General features: G+C 36.8%; 1 protein-coding gene across 8 annotated transcripts in view; it reads left to right on the forward strand.

Annotated features, from left to right (window-relative positions):
• UTRN (utrophin) overlaps positions 1–18,310 on the forward strand; it is a 545,759-nt gene that overhangs the window by 229,073 nt on the left and 298,376 nt on the right. For all 8 annotated transcript variants that reach the window (XR_009690701.1, XM_061130409.1, XM_061130407.1 and 5 more), the window contains 4 exons: positions 5,272–5,422; positions 6,624–6,799; positions 11,938–12,073; positions 13,532–13,681. Coding sequence is in view for 7 of the 8 variants with exons in the window: in XM_061130409.1 (XP_060986392.1) it covers positions 5,272–5,422; positions 6,624–6,799; positions 11,938–12,073; positions 13,532–13,681 (613 nt within the window). In the remaining variant the exon portion in view is untranslated. The remainder of the gene's footprint in view (positions 1–5,271; positions 5,423–6,623; positions 6,800–11,937; positions 12,074–13,531; positions 13,682–18,310) is intronic.

Raw genomic sequence — 18,310 nt, forward strand, 5'->3', positions numbered from 1 at the left:
TCAGCAGTTCATGAACGGAGAACTTCCAGATGTTCAAGCTGGATTAAAAAAAGGCAGAAGAACCAGAGATCAAATTGCCAACATCCATTGGATCATCAAAAAAGCAAGAGAGTTCCAGAGAAGTATCTACTTCTGCTTTATTGACTACACCAATAACTTTGACTGTGTGGATCACAGCAAACTGTGGAAAATTCTTAAAAAGATGGGAATACCAGATCACCTTAACTGCCTCCTGAGAAATCTGTGTGCAGATCAAGAAGCAAAAGTTAAAACTGGACATGGAACAGCAGACTGGTTCCAAATCAGGAAAGGAGTACATCAAGGGTGTATATTGTCACCCTCCTTATTTAACTTATATGCAGAGTACATCATGCGAAATGCCGGGCTGGATAAAGCACAAGTTGGAATCATGATTACCAGGAGAAATATCAATAACCTGAGATACACAGATGACACCACCCATATGGCAGATAGCAAAGAAGAACTAAAGAGCCTCTTGATGAAAGTGAAAGAGGAGAGTGAAATGTTGGCTTAAAACTCAACATTCAGAAAACTAAGATCGTGACATTTAGTCCCATCATTTCATGGCAAATAGATGGGGAAACAATGTACACAGTGAGAGCCTTTATTTCCTTGGGCTCCAAAATCACTGCAGATGGTGATTGCAGCCATGAAATCTTTTAGATCTTTTAGTATCTTTTAGATACTTCCTTCTTGGAAGAAAAGCTATGACCAACCTAGACAGCATATTAAAAAGCAGAGACATTACTTTGCCAACAAAGGTCCATCTATTCAAAGCTATGGTTTTTCCGGTAGTCATGTATGGATGTGAGAATTGTAATATAAAGAAGGCTAAGTGGTGAAGAATTGATGCTTTTGAACTGTGGTGTTGGAGAAGACTCTTGAGAGTCCCTTGGACTGCAATGCAATCAAACCAGTCAATCCTCAAGGAAATCAGTCCTGAATATTCATTGGAGGGACTGATGGTGAAGCTGAAGCTCCAATTCTTTGGCCCCCTGGCGCGACGAACTGACTCCTTGGAAAAGACCCTGATACTGGGAAAGATTGAAGGGAGGAGGTGAAGGGAACAACAGAAGATGAGATGGTTGGATGGCATCATCAACTCAATGGACATGAATTTGAGAAGCTCCGGGATTTGGTGATGTACAGGGAAGCCTGGGCCTCTGCAGTTCATGGGGTCGCTAAGAGTCGGACATTACTGAGTGACTGAACTGAACTGAACTATCATAACACCCATGCCTTTTTTCACAGAACAGGTTTGGTGTTTCTATACACCAACTCTTTTTAAAAATTCTTTGCCATTATCATTATGGTTCCTTATAAAGTAGGACCTTGTTGATTATCCATTCTGTGTGTGGTAGTTTGCCTCTGCTAATCCCAAACTCTTAGTCTGTCTCTCCACCATCTCTCCTCCTCCTTGGCAACCACACGTCTGTTCTCTATGTCTGTATACACCAACTCTTTAGTAGCAAGAGTAGAGACCCTGCTTATCTACGTCTTGAACACTTCCCAGCTGACTTTTTTTGTGGAGCCTGAGTTAAGAAACACTCATCTGTTCTATTTTGCTTTATTTTTCTTAAATGAACAGCCAACTTTCTCTATACATTTTGCTGAATAATCCAGCTCTCCACTATTGTTGGTGATATTTCCTTTGTCATACACTTAAAGGCATTTCTACTTTATATTTATTTAATTTTGCTAATTCCACCTTCTTACACCATCAGTTTTAATCTAATACCATAGTATTTTCATTTTTAAAGTGTTACACATTTTCTTAATCCACCACAGTAAATTTTCCCTAGTTATTCTAAAATTAAAATTCATATTCTTTTTCTATATTTATTCTTCCAGTAAAATTTTAGTCATTTCAATCAGTTAGAAAAAACAGTCAATTTGAAATGCAGTCTTTCATTCATTTGGATCCTTTCTGTGTCTTCAGTAAGGTTTTGAAGATTTGTCTACATCTTTCTCTCTAGGACTATTGCTTGGTAGTTTTGTGCTTTTTTTGTTCGTTTTGTAGAATTGATGTATGGTAACTTTCTTCTGCATCTTTTGCACTATGTGTATTTGTGTGTGTGTGTCTACACCTCAGTCTGTGGGTATAACATTTATTTTCTTAGCCTTTCTTATGACACATCTGTTATATATGTGATTATGTTTCTTCTTTTTTCAGTTATTCTATTTGCATACATGCATCTGGCTAATGTGGCAGAATTTCAAGGACGTTGTGGATTATGTTGATTGCCAATATTCATGCCATTTTTGTGATTATAAAAATTTTAGCAAATAGTTTTTTCCTAGATTTTTTTAAATTGAGATGAGAACAGAACAGTGTTTTCTTTTTTTTCTTTCTTTCTTTTTTTTTTTTTTTACTTTTCATTTGTTTTTATTAGTTGGAGGCTAATTATTTTACAATAGTGTAGTGGTTTTTGTCATACATTGACATGAATCAGCCATGGATTTACATGTATTCCCCATCCCGATCCCCCCTCCCACCTCCCTCTCCACCCAATTCCTCTGGGTCTTCCCAGTACACCAGGCCCGAGCAAGAATAGTGTTTTCTTATGTTAGAAAATTCTTCTCTATCACATTTTAATTTTATTATTTTGTTTTCCATGCTTACTAGATTTCATTTGCTGGGAGGTTGTCTCTTGTATTTGGTTTGGCCCAGCACTTGGTTGCATTAGTTGTTTATGTTCTTATTCATACTTCTAATTTTTGTTTTGCTTTCCTCTTCCAACTTTGGTAATCTATCCTAAAATGTTTATTTTCCCCCTTTCCTGTATATCTAGTTTTACAGCAATACCTGAGTAGTCCTTTCTATTCTGTTTTTCATAGAATATCAAGGCAATGGCAAATATCCTGTGCTTACATGGTGTCGGTTATAGGTGATAATTACACCTGCTGATCACCAAGTCCATTTGTCTACACAAGGTGTCTATGCTGTTTTGCCTATGAATTTTTTATAAGTATTATTGGTCTGTGGTGTGTTATTATTGGTGTGTTATTTATTCAAAGATAAATACCTTGAAAATAAACAGACATCTTTCTTTGAGAACTCCTTTATGCCTTCTTTGCAGTAAGATTAGTTTGGGAGGGAATATATCAAGTTGGAATATTAGAGACAGTAAACTTATATGCTTCTGTTTCAAATACAAACCATAGATGGGATAAGACTTGAATTTTGAGTCCTATGAGTCTCTGGAAGTCCATAGTCTTTCGCAGTTCCCTGCTGCCTCCCGTATAAGCTGGCTGGATTAGAGAGGATGAGACAGTTCTTTGAATCCCATCTGAACATGGATCTCTCTGTCATTTTTTTTTTCTTTTAATATAAAATCTACAAGTATGATGCTTAGATTTATTTGGAATTTATGTTCTGTTTTGATGGTAATGATCTTTACTAAGTTTAACATTTCTATTCTCAGTCTTTAGATCTTTGGAGCAGCCTTTCTAGCAATATTTTCTATTCACACTACACCATCTCAGAAGTCAGAATTTATGTTTGCTATGTTTTTACAAATGATAGTGAAGATTATCTTAATATCTTCTCATCATGTTTTGTTTGAAGTGCTCTTATTTTTGTCATGCCCAATAGAATGTTGCTTCCTTGTGGGCACTCAGCAAATATTAACTGAATTTTCAAAGTGATTTTCATGGAAGAAGGAAACATAAACATTATTTAGGAGTTAGCAATGTTAGGGACCATTTTATAGCTTTTTGAAAATACTAATATTACCTTTTTATTACAAACCATTTTGTATTATCACTAACATTTCTGAGATCTCTTCTAAGCTTCTCCTGGTACCACTACTCTAAATAAAAAAGCAGACAGAAATGACATAGGATCCCAAGCCAAGAAGGCTTTTCCTCCTCATACTTTATTTTGTTCCAGATACGGCAAGCACCGGAGTCTGACTTTATCTTGTTTCTAACGAGTTAGGTTTGAATAGAAGTCTTAGTAGTCTTTGTCTCATTGCCTAACCTGAACTTTGCAGCTACTGCCATCCTGCTGTGTGTTCCGATCAGTAAGACACACCAGGTTAGTTACCACACAGAGTATACGTTAGTCTGCTAAGGCAGTCATCACAAGATACTGCAGATGGCCTAAACAACAGACATTTATTTTCTCTCGGTTCTGGAGGCTGGAGCTCCAAGATCAAGGTACCAGCAGAACTCAGCTTATGGTGAGGCTTCTCTTCCTGGCTTGCAGATGGCCACCTTCTTGCTCTGTCCTTACATGTCTTTGCTCTGTGCTTTTGGAGAGAGAGAGAGAGACAGACAGACAGACAGCAGAGAGACAGAAAGAGACGCACACAGAGAGATATCTGATGTCTCTTTCTCTTATTAGGACAACAGTCCTATGGGATTAGTTACCAATACAACCTCGTTTGGACTTCCCCGGTGGCTCAGATGGTAAACAATACACCGGCAGTGCAGGAGCTGTGGGTTCAATCCCTGGGTTAGGAAGATCCCCTGGAGAAGCAAATGGCAACCCCCCTCCCCCCCCCGCCCCCCCAGTATTCTTGCCTGGGAAATCCCATGGCCAGAAGAGCCTGCTGGGGCACAGTCCCTGGGGTCACAGGGAGTCAGACATGACTGAGCAACTAACCCTTATGATCTCATTTAACCTTAATTACCTCCCTAAACACCCTGTCTCCAAATATAGTCATGTTAGGGGTTAGGGCTTCAACATATGGATTTTGGGGGGGACACAATTCAGTCTGTAGCACAGAGTTAATAGACTGCAAGGAAATTTTGAAGTGTTTTGGCCTTTAGGTTTTGTTCTAGCTGGGAACTAAGTGTTCTGGAAATAAAATACCCTATTTTTTTCCTAAGAGAATAAAGTAATTAATCATATTTTACATTTCACGATATCTGAACTGTTGTGTTCAAAGTTGGGTGGGTTAACATGCCTGCAGCTAATCTATCTTGATTTTTGCAGCCAGAGATGCCTGTCTATTCAGTTACAAAGCTGCCTAGTGTGTGTGTGTGTGTGTGTCTGTGTGCATGAATGTGAGGGGGGAGGGGTGCATGCAGATTGCTTTACTCTTGGTATGATGTATGTTTCTCTAAGAGGAATCATTAACAGTAATCCATTACAAAAACTGGTCTTATAGAGCAGTGAGCTGTGAATTCACTCATTTTGAGGCTTTCAGTTTAAATGAGATTTGAATTTCTTTTTTAGAAAATCACTTCTAGATGGTCCTGGAAAGTTTGGAAACCTATTTTATTTGGTTTGTTGTCTCTTAGTTATTTTGATAGGGCTATGGAAGAATGGAGACAGTTCCACTGTGACCTTAATGACCTCACACACTGGATAACAGAAGCTGAAGAGTTACTGGCTGGTACTTTTGCTCCGGATGGTGGCCTGGACTTAGAGAAGGCCAAGATACACCAGCAGGTGAGTGCTTTCTGTAAGAGGCTGGGGATCTGCTGAACACTTGACTTATTTAGTATGCACCATTTAAGACAGATTTTAAAAAGAGGGGCCTACAATATTAATTTTTCAGGGGTATACTGATAATCTGTCATTTTTGTTCCAGTTCTAGTTTTCAGTTTTAAAGGTCTAAGAAAAAATAGTCTTTCAATTTTAATTAGGAATTTAAAGAAATTTAAATAAAAATACTCTTTAGTGAATAATATGAAAACAATTTTATTTTACAAATTTTATATTCAGAACTTACAAATTTTATACTCAAGACTCTATCAAGGACAAAAAGATATCTGTATACCTCACCTTTATTTTCTATAGTTAAACACTTAGAGATCTTATTTTCTTTGTATCATTGATCATTATTATAAAAGTAAATTATTTTTGAGTTAAATCAGGGCAGCTGCTCATGTAAATCTAATTCAGTCTTGGGAAAATAGAACCTAATAGCTAAGTCAGTTCTGCTGATAGTAATAGGTTGTTAGAAATAATGGTCAAAATTTCAATTTACCCTTGTTGAGAATATTTTCTCTTTTATTAATTTTTAAAAATATATTTAGTGTAGAAGGTTTATGAGGAGTTAGAGAATGCTTTTATTTTCTCATAAATATGTTAACACATTTTTCTTATATTTAGAGTCATAGAGAAGTACTTAAATTTGACTTTAAAATGTCCTTCCTTAATCCATTGCTTAAAAATTTACAGACCAGTGAAGCAATGTCTCAATAAAATGCACATTGAGGTTTACTTACATATGGTAGGACATAATAATATATGGGAGTAGAGGGTTTAAACAGTTTTTTTAGGAGACTCTTGAAAGCCCGTGTTTAGAGGATAAGGAATCCACTTTAATCAAGCATGATTGATGCTTATGTGTCCATATAAAAAGCTGTTATTTATTTTATGTTATTAGGCTGTTCTCTTTCACTGTATTTTGCCTAATGACATTCATAAGAGTGGGTTAGATTTCGAAATAGATTTCATTTAATCTGTTGATAGAAATGTAATTAAAGTGTTAAAAATGCCTTTTTCATATACATAAAATATCTTTCCAAGGCTTTGTTTCTCTAACACTTATATTGACACCACGCTGTGGTACCTAAATGGATTCACTACCTCAGAACAGTTTAATTTAGCAGTGGAGTTAATCTTGAGTGGTTCTCTGTTACAGGAACTCGAGGAGGGGATCAGCAGCCACCAGCCCAGTTTTGCAGCACTAAACAGGACGGGGGATGGGATTATACAGAAACTCTCCCCAACAGATGGAAGCTTCTTGAAGGACAAGCTGGCAGGTTTAAACCAACGCTGGGGTGCAATCGCTGCAGAAGTGAAGGATCGGCGGCCAAGGTGATTAAGCCGTGACAACTCAAGGGCACGGGGTGAAGGTATTTGGGCAGAACCTTTTGAGATGCAAGATGATGAGTTCCAAGTTCTTTTTATCATCTGCTATTAGGGGGAGGGTATGGCTACTCCAGTATTCTTGTCTGCAGCATCCCATGGACCGAGGATCCTGGCGGGCTACAGTCCTTGGGGTTGCAGAGAGTCAGACACGACTCAGTGGCTAACACTTTTACTTTTTGCTCTCACATTACAAGTTTTGTTGACGTTTAAGACCTCCACTGTCCACGTTCTGTATTTTTGTATTTTTCTATGTTTAAAAGGGCATCTGTAGTCTAACTTTTCTACTCAGGTATGTCAAAAAAAAACTTCATTCCTCTTTTTTTCTGACTGTTTATTATGACACAATGACTTTGAGATAGAAACTTGAAGTAGGTGGGGAAACACGCTGGACTCTCTGGCTGAAGATGGGGGTTTCAGGGCGGGCTTCTCCCTCCCTTGCTTCCCGACAGGGTCTCTGGGTCTTGAGGAGGAATCTGTCTCACTGAGGAATTCTTGGTGTCTAAGGGTGCCCCATGTCTTTCTATGTCAGTGCTGTGTACATAATATAGTTCCTCACCTATATGACATAGTAAATATAATTTATTATTGTGTTTTTATGTCAGATTATGTTGCACTGCCCCACATATTATTCATACTAGGGTGTCTTCTGGTTGCAAACATGTTTGATTACCAGTGAATATAATACTCAACATTGTATATATTATTTCATGTATTGCTTTACCATTATTTGAAATTATGTTTGAGACAGTCAGGATTTAATGGATGATTCCTATTTTGTTTAATGCATTTCATCTTGAGAGGGTGAGTTAATGATAGTTTTGGTTTAAAATCTCCGTGATATTTTTTTTCTGATAATTTTAACTGTAGATGATACATTATTTTAGTGATAAACTATTGTTTTGTTAAAGGCCAATCTAATACTTTATCAAGTTCAGTATTATAGTATAACACAAAATATTGAACTTTGAGTATTTGGCTTGTGGCTACTTTTTAAAGATTTATTCTCTTTTATTGTAAAAATAATACATGCTTGTTGCAAAAAGAGCTTTTGCCTACTTTAGAAAAATTTTTTGTTTATTTATTTAAAATTTTTGGCTGTGCTGGGTCTTTGGTGTTCCTTGGTCAACTTTTCTCTAGTTGCAGCAAGCAGGGGCTACTCTCTAGTTGCAATGTGCAGCCTTTTTATTGTGGTGGCTTCTCTTGTTGCGGAGCACAGGCTCTAAGGACACACGAGCTTCAGTATTTGTGGCTCGTGGGCTTCAGAGGGAGAGCTCAGTATTTGTGGCACATGTGCTTAACTGCTCCATGGCACGTGGGATCTTCCTGGACCAGGGATGGAACTCATGTTCCCTGCATTGGCAGGTGGATTCTTTACTACTGGACCACCAGGGCAGTTCTGGCAACTTTTTATAGACTAACATCATCTTTTATTTTGTGTGGTTTGTTAAAAAGTCAAATCATAGTTTGTGTGTCTTGATTGAGAGGTTTCCATGTGACAAAGACAGCATTTGGCCTCATTTAATCCTCACAGCTGCCCTGTGAGGGGGCTATTTAGATCCATTGTACAGCTTTGGAAACTGAGGCTCAGAGTGGAGAAGTGAAGTATTAATAACTGTCCAGGGTCTCATAGAAAGTTAGTGACAGTACTTAATCTCTTGAATACTGTGTGTGTAAAAGGTGGGTGGACCTCAGAGCTCTCTGGCTAAGTTTCCTCCTCTGTGAATGAGAACTGGGGTATCTTCTCAGAGGAGTGCCATGAGGATTAAAGGAGACACTTTTTGTAAAAAGCTTATGCCCTATCTGTTGATACTGAACACTTAAAATATCTAGTTCTGTTATTGTAAGCTATCCTATGACTTATTCTCCAAGCATGATATTGCTGAGTTTTGCCAATGATTGATTGAATGATTTGATCAGTATTTATGAACTTTGTATTTAGCACAGGGGATACAAGTATGACTAAGGAACTCAGAGGGACCATGGTGAAGAAAATGTTTAAAGGAAAAAGTAATCTGATGTGATTAAAGGGCACATTATTATTATAAGAAGAGTATGTTGTCATAGACTCAGGGATGATGGGCTGTGGAATTTAGCCATCCAGGGGAGGGATCCTGAAGCTGGTTTTGAAGAATTTATAGCAATTTCCTATAAATTCTTTTTAGGGATGGTCTGTAGGGAAAAGGTACAGAATAGGCAAGGTGGGAGGCATGAAATAGTGGGACTGAGTAAGAAATCTGTGAAGGTTAGATGGTGAGAAGGGCTTAGGGGACCAGGGCCAGGGTGGGGAGTCCCATAGGATTTTATGTGTCATGCTAATGAGTCGGCACTGCCAGGAGATCCAACCAGTCCATCCTAAAGGAAATCGGTCCTGAATATTCATCGGTAGGACTGATGCTGAAGCTAAAACTCCAATACTTTGGTCACCTGATGCAAAGAACTGACCCCTTAGAAAAGACCCTGATGCTGGGAAGGATTGAAGGCAGGAGAAGGGGACAACAGAAGATGAGATGGTTGGATGGCATCACCGACTCAATGGACATGAGTTTGAGCAAGCTCTGGGAGTTGGTGATGGACAGGGAAGCCTGGCATGCTGTAGTCTATGGGGGTCACAAATAGTCGGACACGACTGAGCAACTCAACTAAACTGAATGAGTCGGCAGGGAGAGTCCCTCTAGCTTGAGAATGATCTCTTCCAGGTCTTCTTAAGGAAAATGATGTACTTGCTGGTATGGTATTAGCAATAACTGTAGAAATTTCCCTAATCAATTTCAAATGGATCTCTGTGGAATGTGGTAATTATTGCTTCTGGGACTGACAGGTGAAGCTAAAAGATGCTCCACTCATTTTTTTGAGAAGAGGAAAGAATAATGAACCTCTTCTCTAGCATCTTGTATTTTAACTAAAACATTATTTGTTTTCATAAATTCATGTTTAACTTTAGGTTTGAATTTGTCTTAAATTGGGGTCACCTTGCAATTTTATGGGCTTATTATGTGTACTGTTATTACTCACTGAGAAATAGCTCAATTTATTTTTGTATTGAGTGTTGTTAAATATTTGCACAGTTCAGCAACTTATGGTGTTATTCCTTAATGAGCAATTGTTATCTACTGTTTGAACATGAATTTATAACTTGTTTTTACTTAATGATAACATTCAAAATGTAGATTATATTTAGCTAGTTTGCAGATAAAAATTTTGTGTTACTCAAATATGTCTTATTGAAATTACTTGATAATGTTAGTTTTCCTCATACATATATTTTCAAAATACTACATCAGTTGTGATTATGAAACACTGGAAATTTAAACTGCTACTTTTTTTTGAAACACAAGGTCAATAGTAGTATTTTCATTGTTTCCCCAGTTGTTATTTAAAGACTCTTTGATACAGAGGGTGAATTACCTGTTTGGGTTCTGGTAGTCTAAACAATTCATATATAGCTTGCTTTATTTATTTATTTAAATCTTGAAGCAGTGTTCTCTCCTGATGAATACTTAAAAATGAAAACTTATGATACTGTGGAGTTTAGTCTCTAAGTTGTGTCCGACACTTGCAACCTCTTAGCCTAGCCCGCTAGGCTCCTCTGTCCATGAGATTTTCCAGGCAAGAATACTGGAGTGGGTTGCCATTTCCTTCACCAGGGGATCTTCCCAACCCAGCGATCGAACCCTGGTCTCCTGCACTGTAGGCAGATTCTTTACCGACTGAGCTGCTGGGGAAAGATATGATTCTGTAGTGATTATCATTAATTTTTTTAAATTAAAGTTCATTTACAATGTTGTGTTAGTTTCACAAAAGTGATTCAGTTATACATATACGTATATATATGTCTATTCTTTTTAGATTCTTGTCTCTTATAGGTTATTATAAAATACTGAATATAGTTCCCTGTGCTATAGAGTAGGTCCTTGTTGGTTGTTTATTTTATATATGGTAGTGTGTATATGTTAATCCCAAACACCTAATTTATTCCTCCCCCTTTCCCTTATTAGATTTTTAAACATTAAAATACTCTCCTTCAAATATCACTGACTCTCTATTAAATATATAAGATTTATTTAGCATTTTATTCTATATGTATTGCATCATTGTGTTAGGTGTATCTGTGATTAAAAAGAAAAAATTATAGCCATAAAAATGTAAATTCTTATTAGGGATGACATAATGTAATTCATTTAAAAAATTTCATTCTATTTTTAAGCCAGCAGCTAATAGCAGGAGCTATAGAAGTGATACCACCACCAAGTTCTAAACAGCTTTCAAACTCTTTCTTAAAAATACATAATCTTGTTTGTCAAATGAGTTCTAATCATATTCTCATCTTTTGACAGATGGTTTATATAATTATAAATGTTATTCTTATAACATTAAAAGATGTAATTAAGGCAGTTTCTTTTTTATATTCATATGACTGTTTCCTTATGTCCTTTAAAACTTTGGCTTTGTTTTTTTCTAGACCCTTTTTTTGTAACTTGGTGCTGTATTCAAATATAATACTCATTTTAATGAGCTCATCAAATTCCCATTTTTCTTGTCTTTCCTAATATTTCTAAAAATTTCCCACTTTTGGTATCTTGCCTTGTTCTTGCTCTTTCTTTCCTATGAATAAAGTAGAGTAATAGTTGCCCCCTAATGTGAATGTCATATAATGATGCCTTTCTATCTCCATGGAGTACTCAAAGAGAATTATGTATTTTTCCTTATTATTTTAGATTAAGACATTTTTCATGTTTTCTTCTTAAAGCCTCCATTATGCTGTATGATGATGTCTAGCTTTAAAAAGTTCTTTGTATTAAATTTCTACATAGTTTTTATGATGAAAGAAGACAACATTCTTTAGTTTCAGTGTTTTTTAATTTAATGAAGGAAGAAATCTTATTCTTATATTTGCATATAACCTTGCAAAATGTATGCATTACTATTAATACTCATTTAGAAATGCATATTAAAATAATTGATACATATTAAGATAATTATTTTTTTGTGTGTGGCATATTTAGTCAGAATATCCAATGTAGATATATAATGTTCTAGTTAATTGGTTAGTTTTCTCAATATTTTTAAATAATATGTCCTTTTAGGTTAAAAGGAGAAAGTAAGCAGGTGATAGACTATAGAAAAAGACTAGATGAAATTATCTGTTGGTTAACAAAGGCTGAGAATGCTGTACAAAAAAGATCAACTACTGAACTGGAAGAAAACCTGCAAGAATTAACAGTAAGTGATATATTTGTCTCTATATTTGCTGATGCTTTTTTGATGCGTGAACATTTACACTAAAAATAATATGTTGCATGATTAAAGAAGAAAAGGGGAAGAAGTTTTGTATTTGTGGTAAGAGTGGTGAACTTTAAAGAGGAATATCTTTTTTTTTTTTTTTTTTAATTTTAAGGAGCAACTGTTATTTCATCATTGCAGAGGTAAGGCTTCACTCATGTAAAAGTGATGTCATGTGGGCCTAAGTATTGAACCAAAGGATTTTGGAATGTTTTAAACAGACATCATCATTTTAGAATATAATAATGCTGTGAAGTATAGTTTTTTCCTTTGGGGTTTAGAAGATTATTAATTACTGATTACTATCTATAAAATGAGTTCTACAAGAAGACTCCAAGTGACTTGAGAATTACTGAAGCTTATTATGGACTTTGTTTCACAGTTGTATTATTTAAATTTTCTTTGTTGATCTGCAACCAGCAAGAATTGTTTAAAATTGTATAGGTATACAACATATAAAAATACATAAAGGTATATAGGTATGTTATTAATAATATACCCAAATATCCATATTTTTATATCCACAAATTTTATATTTTTTGTGTTAAGAATTAAAGTACTTGTAGAGCAATAAGAAATATGTGCTCACATTTTTATTAAACAAAAGAAATTGTGTGTGAGTATAGATACATACCCATGCATGCAACAAAGAATACCTAAAGTGATACCCACTAATCTGATTAGAGATTTTGTCTAAAGGAGTATGATGGAGGTGTTTCGGGAAAGAAAATTTTATTACCAATGAAAAATACATGGCAAGTGGTTATGAAGTTTTCATTTCAAAATCTGACAAGTATCTAACAAGCTTGTTTGTGTTTTTTATAAAACTTTCAGTAGTTTTCTTGGAATATGCCTTTGGTAAACAATTTGGGATCAGTCTCAAGGGTTAGGATAGTATATTGGGATAGGTAGACATGCACGCATAAAATGCTTCTGTTGTTTCTGGGGTTTTTTGGCCTTTCATTAGAATGATCATTTTTATTATTTTTCTCAGAACAGAATATTAAGTTGTCAATGTAAATATGATTTTATATGACCCTGTTATCAGAGTTTGGAGTAGTAATTCATGTTCACACAGTGCATACTGAAAGTGGGAGTTCATTCCCAGATTAATTACAGTTTGTTAATGGCAACCCACTCCAGTGTTCTTGCCTGGAGAATCCCATGGACGGGGGAGCCTGGTGGGCTGCTGTCTATGGGGTCTCACAGAATCGGACACGACTGACATGACTTAGCAGCGGCAACAATGTCAATTCAGGCTTCTTAGAAGTTTATTTTCCATTTAAGAAATTAAAGGTCTACATTTATAGGACTATTTCCCATAGAGATTTCTAACAGCTCTTGATCTTTCGCTGGTATGACAACCTTTTAACCATACCTCTCTTCTGACTCCTTTAGGACTTAACCCAGGAGATGGAAGTACAAGCTGAGAAACTCAAGTGGCTGAATAGAACTGAATTGGAAATGCTTTCAGATAAAAGTCTGAGTTTACATGAAAGAGAAAAAGTTTCAGAGAGTTTAAGAACTGTAAATTCATCATGGAATAAGGTGTGCGTTAAGAATTACTGTGATACCTTTCTCATGTTTATTGATTTTGTTCTCAAAGAAGTGGGATTATGGAACTGTCTTAAGTATACCCAAATATAGGCACATTTTACTAATGCTTACTCATATTGGTAATTATGTTTTTTTCGTCTGTCATAGATGGAAACTTATGTTCTCAAAGAATACTTACTTCAATTGGGATTTTTTGGCATAGAAGATTTATATGTTATATACTATATTAAATAATGAGTATATATTAGAATTAGGCATAAAATGCTAATAATTATGCTCTGAAAAATGAAAGCATTAAAATAACTTTGTGATGTTGCCTGTGACTTTTCATATATATAGATTTATTTTAAATGGTTTTATTCATTCAACATGTATTTACTAGGTTCCAAGTAGGTTGTAGTGGTATGTGGCTACCAATATGACTAAGATAAAGTCCTTTTTCTCATACCATCACTTCTTTTGCAATTGAATCAGAGGTAAAGTAATAGGTTTCTATTTATTTTGGCTTGGGCACATAGCATAATGGGGCTTCTCAAGTGGCACAGTGGTAAAGAACCCACCTGCCAATGCAGGAGATGCAAGAGACCCAGGTTTGATCCCTGGGTTGGGAAGATCCCCTGGAGCAGGAAATGGCAACCCACTCCTGTATTCTTACCTGGAAAAGCCCGTGGACAGAGGAGCTTGGCGGGCTGTGGTTTGTGGTGTTGCAAAGAGTTGGACATGACTGAGCAGCTGAGCACATACTCAGTAAGAAGTCTGCCTGGGACATTGAACACATATGTTTCTGTCTTAGTTTGGACAGGACCCATATCAGTAATTTTTCTTCCTCTCCATCCTTTTAAAATGACAGCCATCCTTCTATATCTAATGATTTAGGTGCTTTATTGATCTAGCCTCTCTGCTTGAGAACTACTGTCTTGATGGGTCACTGTTACTGATGACTCACACGGCTGCATCTCTGGCTTCGACCTCTCGACACACTCAGACTTCATCACAGCTGCTTGCTGAGCATCTGTACTTAGATATCTATGATATCTAAAGGAGATCCATTCTGGGTTTCACTGGAAGGGCTGATGCTGAAGCTGAAACTGCAATACCTTGGCCACCTCATGCGAAGAGTTGACTCATTGGAAAAGACCTTGATGCTGGGAGGGATTGGGGGCAGGAGGAGAAGGGGACGACAGAGGATGAGATGGCTGGATGGCATCACTGACTTGATGGACATGAGTTTGAGTAAACTCTGGGAGTTGGTGATGGACAGGGAGGCCTGGCGTGCTGCGATTCATGGGGTTGCAAAGAGTCGGACACGACTGAGCGACTGAACTGAACTGAACTGAACTGAACAGGCAACTGATACTAACATACAAGACTGAGTGTCTGACTCCACCTCCCTCTGGGGTCTTAGTTTACTTTTACCACCTCAGTGACTGGTAATCACATCCTTATTATGGTTTTGTGCCAAGACTCTGGACTCAGTTTTATGATGTGTGAATTATATCTCAGTGAAAGGCAAACAAACGAATAAACACTGGAGTCACCATCATCAGCTTCTCTTTCAAAATTCCTGTCTCCTTGATGGACGGTTTGAATGGAAGGCTACATGAGTAGACACACAATAAGGCACTGGGAGCAATTTTAACACTTGTCGATACTGAGTGGCACGTGGGTATTCCCTGGGCAATTCTTTCATCTTTTCTTAGGTTTGCAAAATTCATAAACTTGGCCATTTTCTCACTGCCTCCATGGCCACTGAGTTCCTGTGTGATCATCATTGCCGTCCTCTCTTGCGTGATTCCTGCCATGGCCACTTCATTAGCCTCCCTTTTGCCTCCCTTTTCCCTTTGTCCATCTCTCTCTCTTTTTTTTTTTAGAATTTAAATGTTTTTTTTTTTTTTTCATTTATTTTTATTAGTTGGAGGCTAATTACTTTACAATATTTTAGTGGTTTTTGCCATACATTGACATGAATCAGCCATGGGTTTACATGTGTTCCCCATCCCGATCCTCCCTCCCGCCTTCCTCCCTATCCCATCCCTCTGGGTCTTCCCAGTGCACCAGCCCTGAGCACTTGTCTTATGCATCCAACCTGGGCTGGTGGTCTGTTTCACCCTTGATAGTATACTTGTTTCAGTGCTGTTCTCTCAGAACATCCCACTCTCGCCTTCTCCCACAGAGTCTAATAAAAGTCTGTTCTGTACATCTGTGTCTCTTTTTCTGTTTTCCTTATTGGGTTATTGTTACTATCTTTTTAAATTCCGTATATATTCGTTAGTATACTATATGGGTCTTTATCTTTCTGGCTTACTTCACTCTGTATAATGGACTCCAGTTTCATCCATCTCATTAGAACTGATTCAAATGAATTCTTTTTAACAGCTGAGTAATATTCCATGGTGTATATGTACCACAGCTTCCTTATCCATTTGTCTGCTGATGGGCATCTAGGTTGCTTCCATGTCCTGGCCATTATAAACAGTGCTGCGATGAACACTGGGTGCACATGTCTCTTTCAGATCTGGTTTCCTCAGTGTGTATGCCCAGGGTGGGATTGCTGGGTCATATGGCAGTTCTATTTCCAGTTCCTTAAGGAGTCTCCACACCGTTCTCCATAGTGGCTGTACTAGTTTGCATTCCCACCCACAGTGTAAGAGGGTTCCCTTTTCTCCACATCCTCTCCAGCATTTATTGCTTGTAGACTTTTGGATAGCAGCCATCCTGATTGGCGTGTAATGGTACCTCGTTGTGGTTTTGATTTGCATTTCTTTGATAATGAGTGATGTTGAGCATCTTTTCATGTGTTTGTTAGCCATCTGTATGTCTTCTTTGGAGAAATGTCTGTTTAGATCTTTGGCCCACTTTTTGATTGGGTCATTTATTTTTCTGGAATTGAGCTTCAGGAGTTGCTTGTATATTTTTGAGATTAATCCTTTGTCTGTTGCTTCATTTGCTATTATTTTCTCCCATTCTGAAGGCTGTCTTTTCACCTTACTTATAGTTTCCTTTGTTGTGCAAAAGCTTTTAAGTTTCATTAGGTCCCATTTGTGTATTTTTGCTTTTATTTCCAATATTCTGGGAGGTGGGTCATAGAGGATCCTGCTGTGATTTATGTCGGAGAGTGTTTTGCCTATGTTTTCCTCTAGGATTTTTTATAGTTTCTGGTCTTACATTTAGATCCTTAATCCATTTTGAGTTTTTTTTTGTGTATGGTGTCAGAAAGTGTTCTAGTTTCATTCTTTTACAAGTGTTTGACCAGTTTTCCCAGCACCACTTGTTAAAGAGGTTGTCTTTTTTCCATTGTATATCCTTGCCTCCTTTGTTGAAGATAAGGTGTCCATAGGTATGTGGATTTATCTCTGGGCTTTCTATTCTGTTCCATTGATCTATATTTCTGTCTTTGTGCCAGTACCATACTGTCTTGATGACTGTGGCTTTGTAGTAGAGCCTGAAGTCAGGCAGGTTGATTCCTCCAGTTCCATTCTTCTTTCTCAAGATTGCTTTGGCTATTTGAGGTTTTTTGTATTTTCATACAAATTGTGAAATTATTTGTTCTAGTCCTGTGAAAAATACAGTTGGTAGCATGATAGGGAGTGCATTGAATCTATAGATTGCTTTGGGTAGTATAGCCATTTTGACAATATTGATTCTTCCAATCCATGAACACGGTATATTTCTCCATCTATTTGTGTCCTCTTTGATTTCTTTCATCAGTGTTTTATAGTTCTTTATATATAGGTCTTTCATTTCTTTAGGTAGATATACTCCTAAGTATTTTATTCTTTTTGTTGCAATGGTGAATGGTATTGTTTCCTTAATTTCTCTTGCTGTTTTCTCATTGTTAGTGTATAGGAATGCAAGGGATTTCTGTGTGTTAATTTTATATCCTGCAACATTACTGTATTCATTGATTAGCTGTAATAATTTTCTGGTAGAGTCTTCAGGGTTTTCTATGTAGAGGATCATGTCGTCTGCAAACAGTGAGAGTTTTACTTCTTCTTTTCCAATTTGGATTCCTTTTATTTCTTTTTCTGCTCTGATTGCTGTGGCCAACACTTCCAAAACTATGTTGAATAGTAGTTGTGAGAGTGGACACCCTTGTCTTGTTCCTGACTTTAAGGGAAATGCTTTCAATTTTTCACCATTGAGGATAATGTTTGCTGTGGGTTTGTCATATATAGCTTTTATTATGTTGAGGTATGTTCCTTCTATTCCTCCTTTCTGGAGAGTTTTAATCATAAATGGATATTGAATTTTGTCAAAGGCTTTTTCTGCATCTATTGAGATAATCATATGGTTTTTATCTTTCAATTTGTTAATGTGGTGTATTACATTGATTGATTTGTGGATATGAAAGAATCCTTGCATTCCTGGGATAAAGCCCACTTGGTCATATGATGTATGATCTTTTTAATATGTTGTTGGATTCTGCTTGCTAGAATTTTGTTAAGGATTTTTGCATTTATGTTCATCAGTGATATTGGTCTGTAGTTTTCTTTTTTTGTGGCATCCTTGTCTTGTTTTGGTATTAGGGTGATGTGGCCTCATAGAATGAGTTTGGAAGTTTGCCTTCTTCTGCAATTTTCTGGAAGAGTTTGAGTAAGATAGGTGTTAGCTCTTCTCTAA

This window comes from Dama dama, chromosome 26 (genome assembly GCF_033118175.1).
Source record: "Dama dama isolate Ldn47 chromosome 26, ASM3311817v1, whole genome shotgun sequence".
Classification (NCBI taxonomy): domain Eukaryota; kingdom Metazoa; phylum Chordata; class Mammalia; order Artiodactyla; family Cervidae; genus Dama; species Dama dama.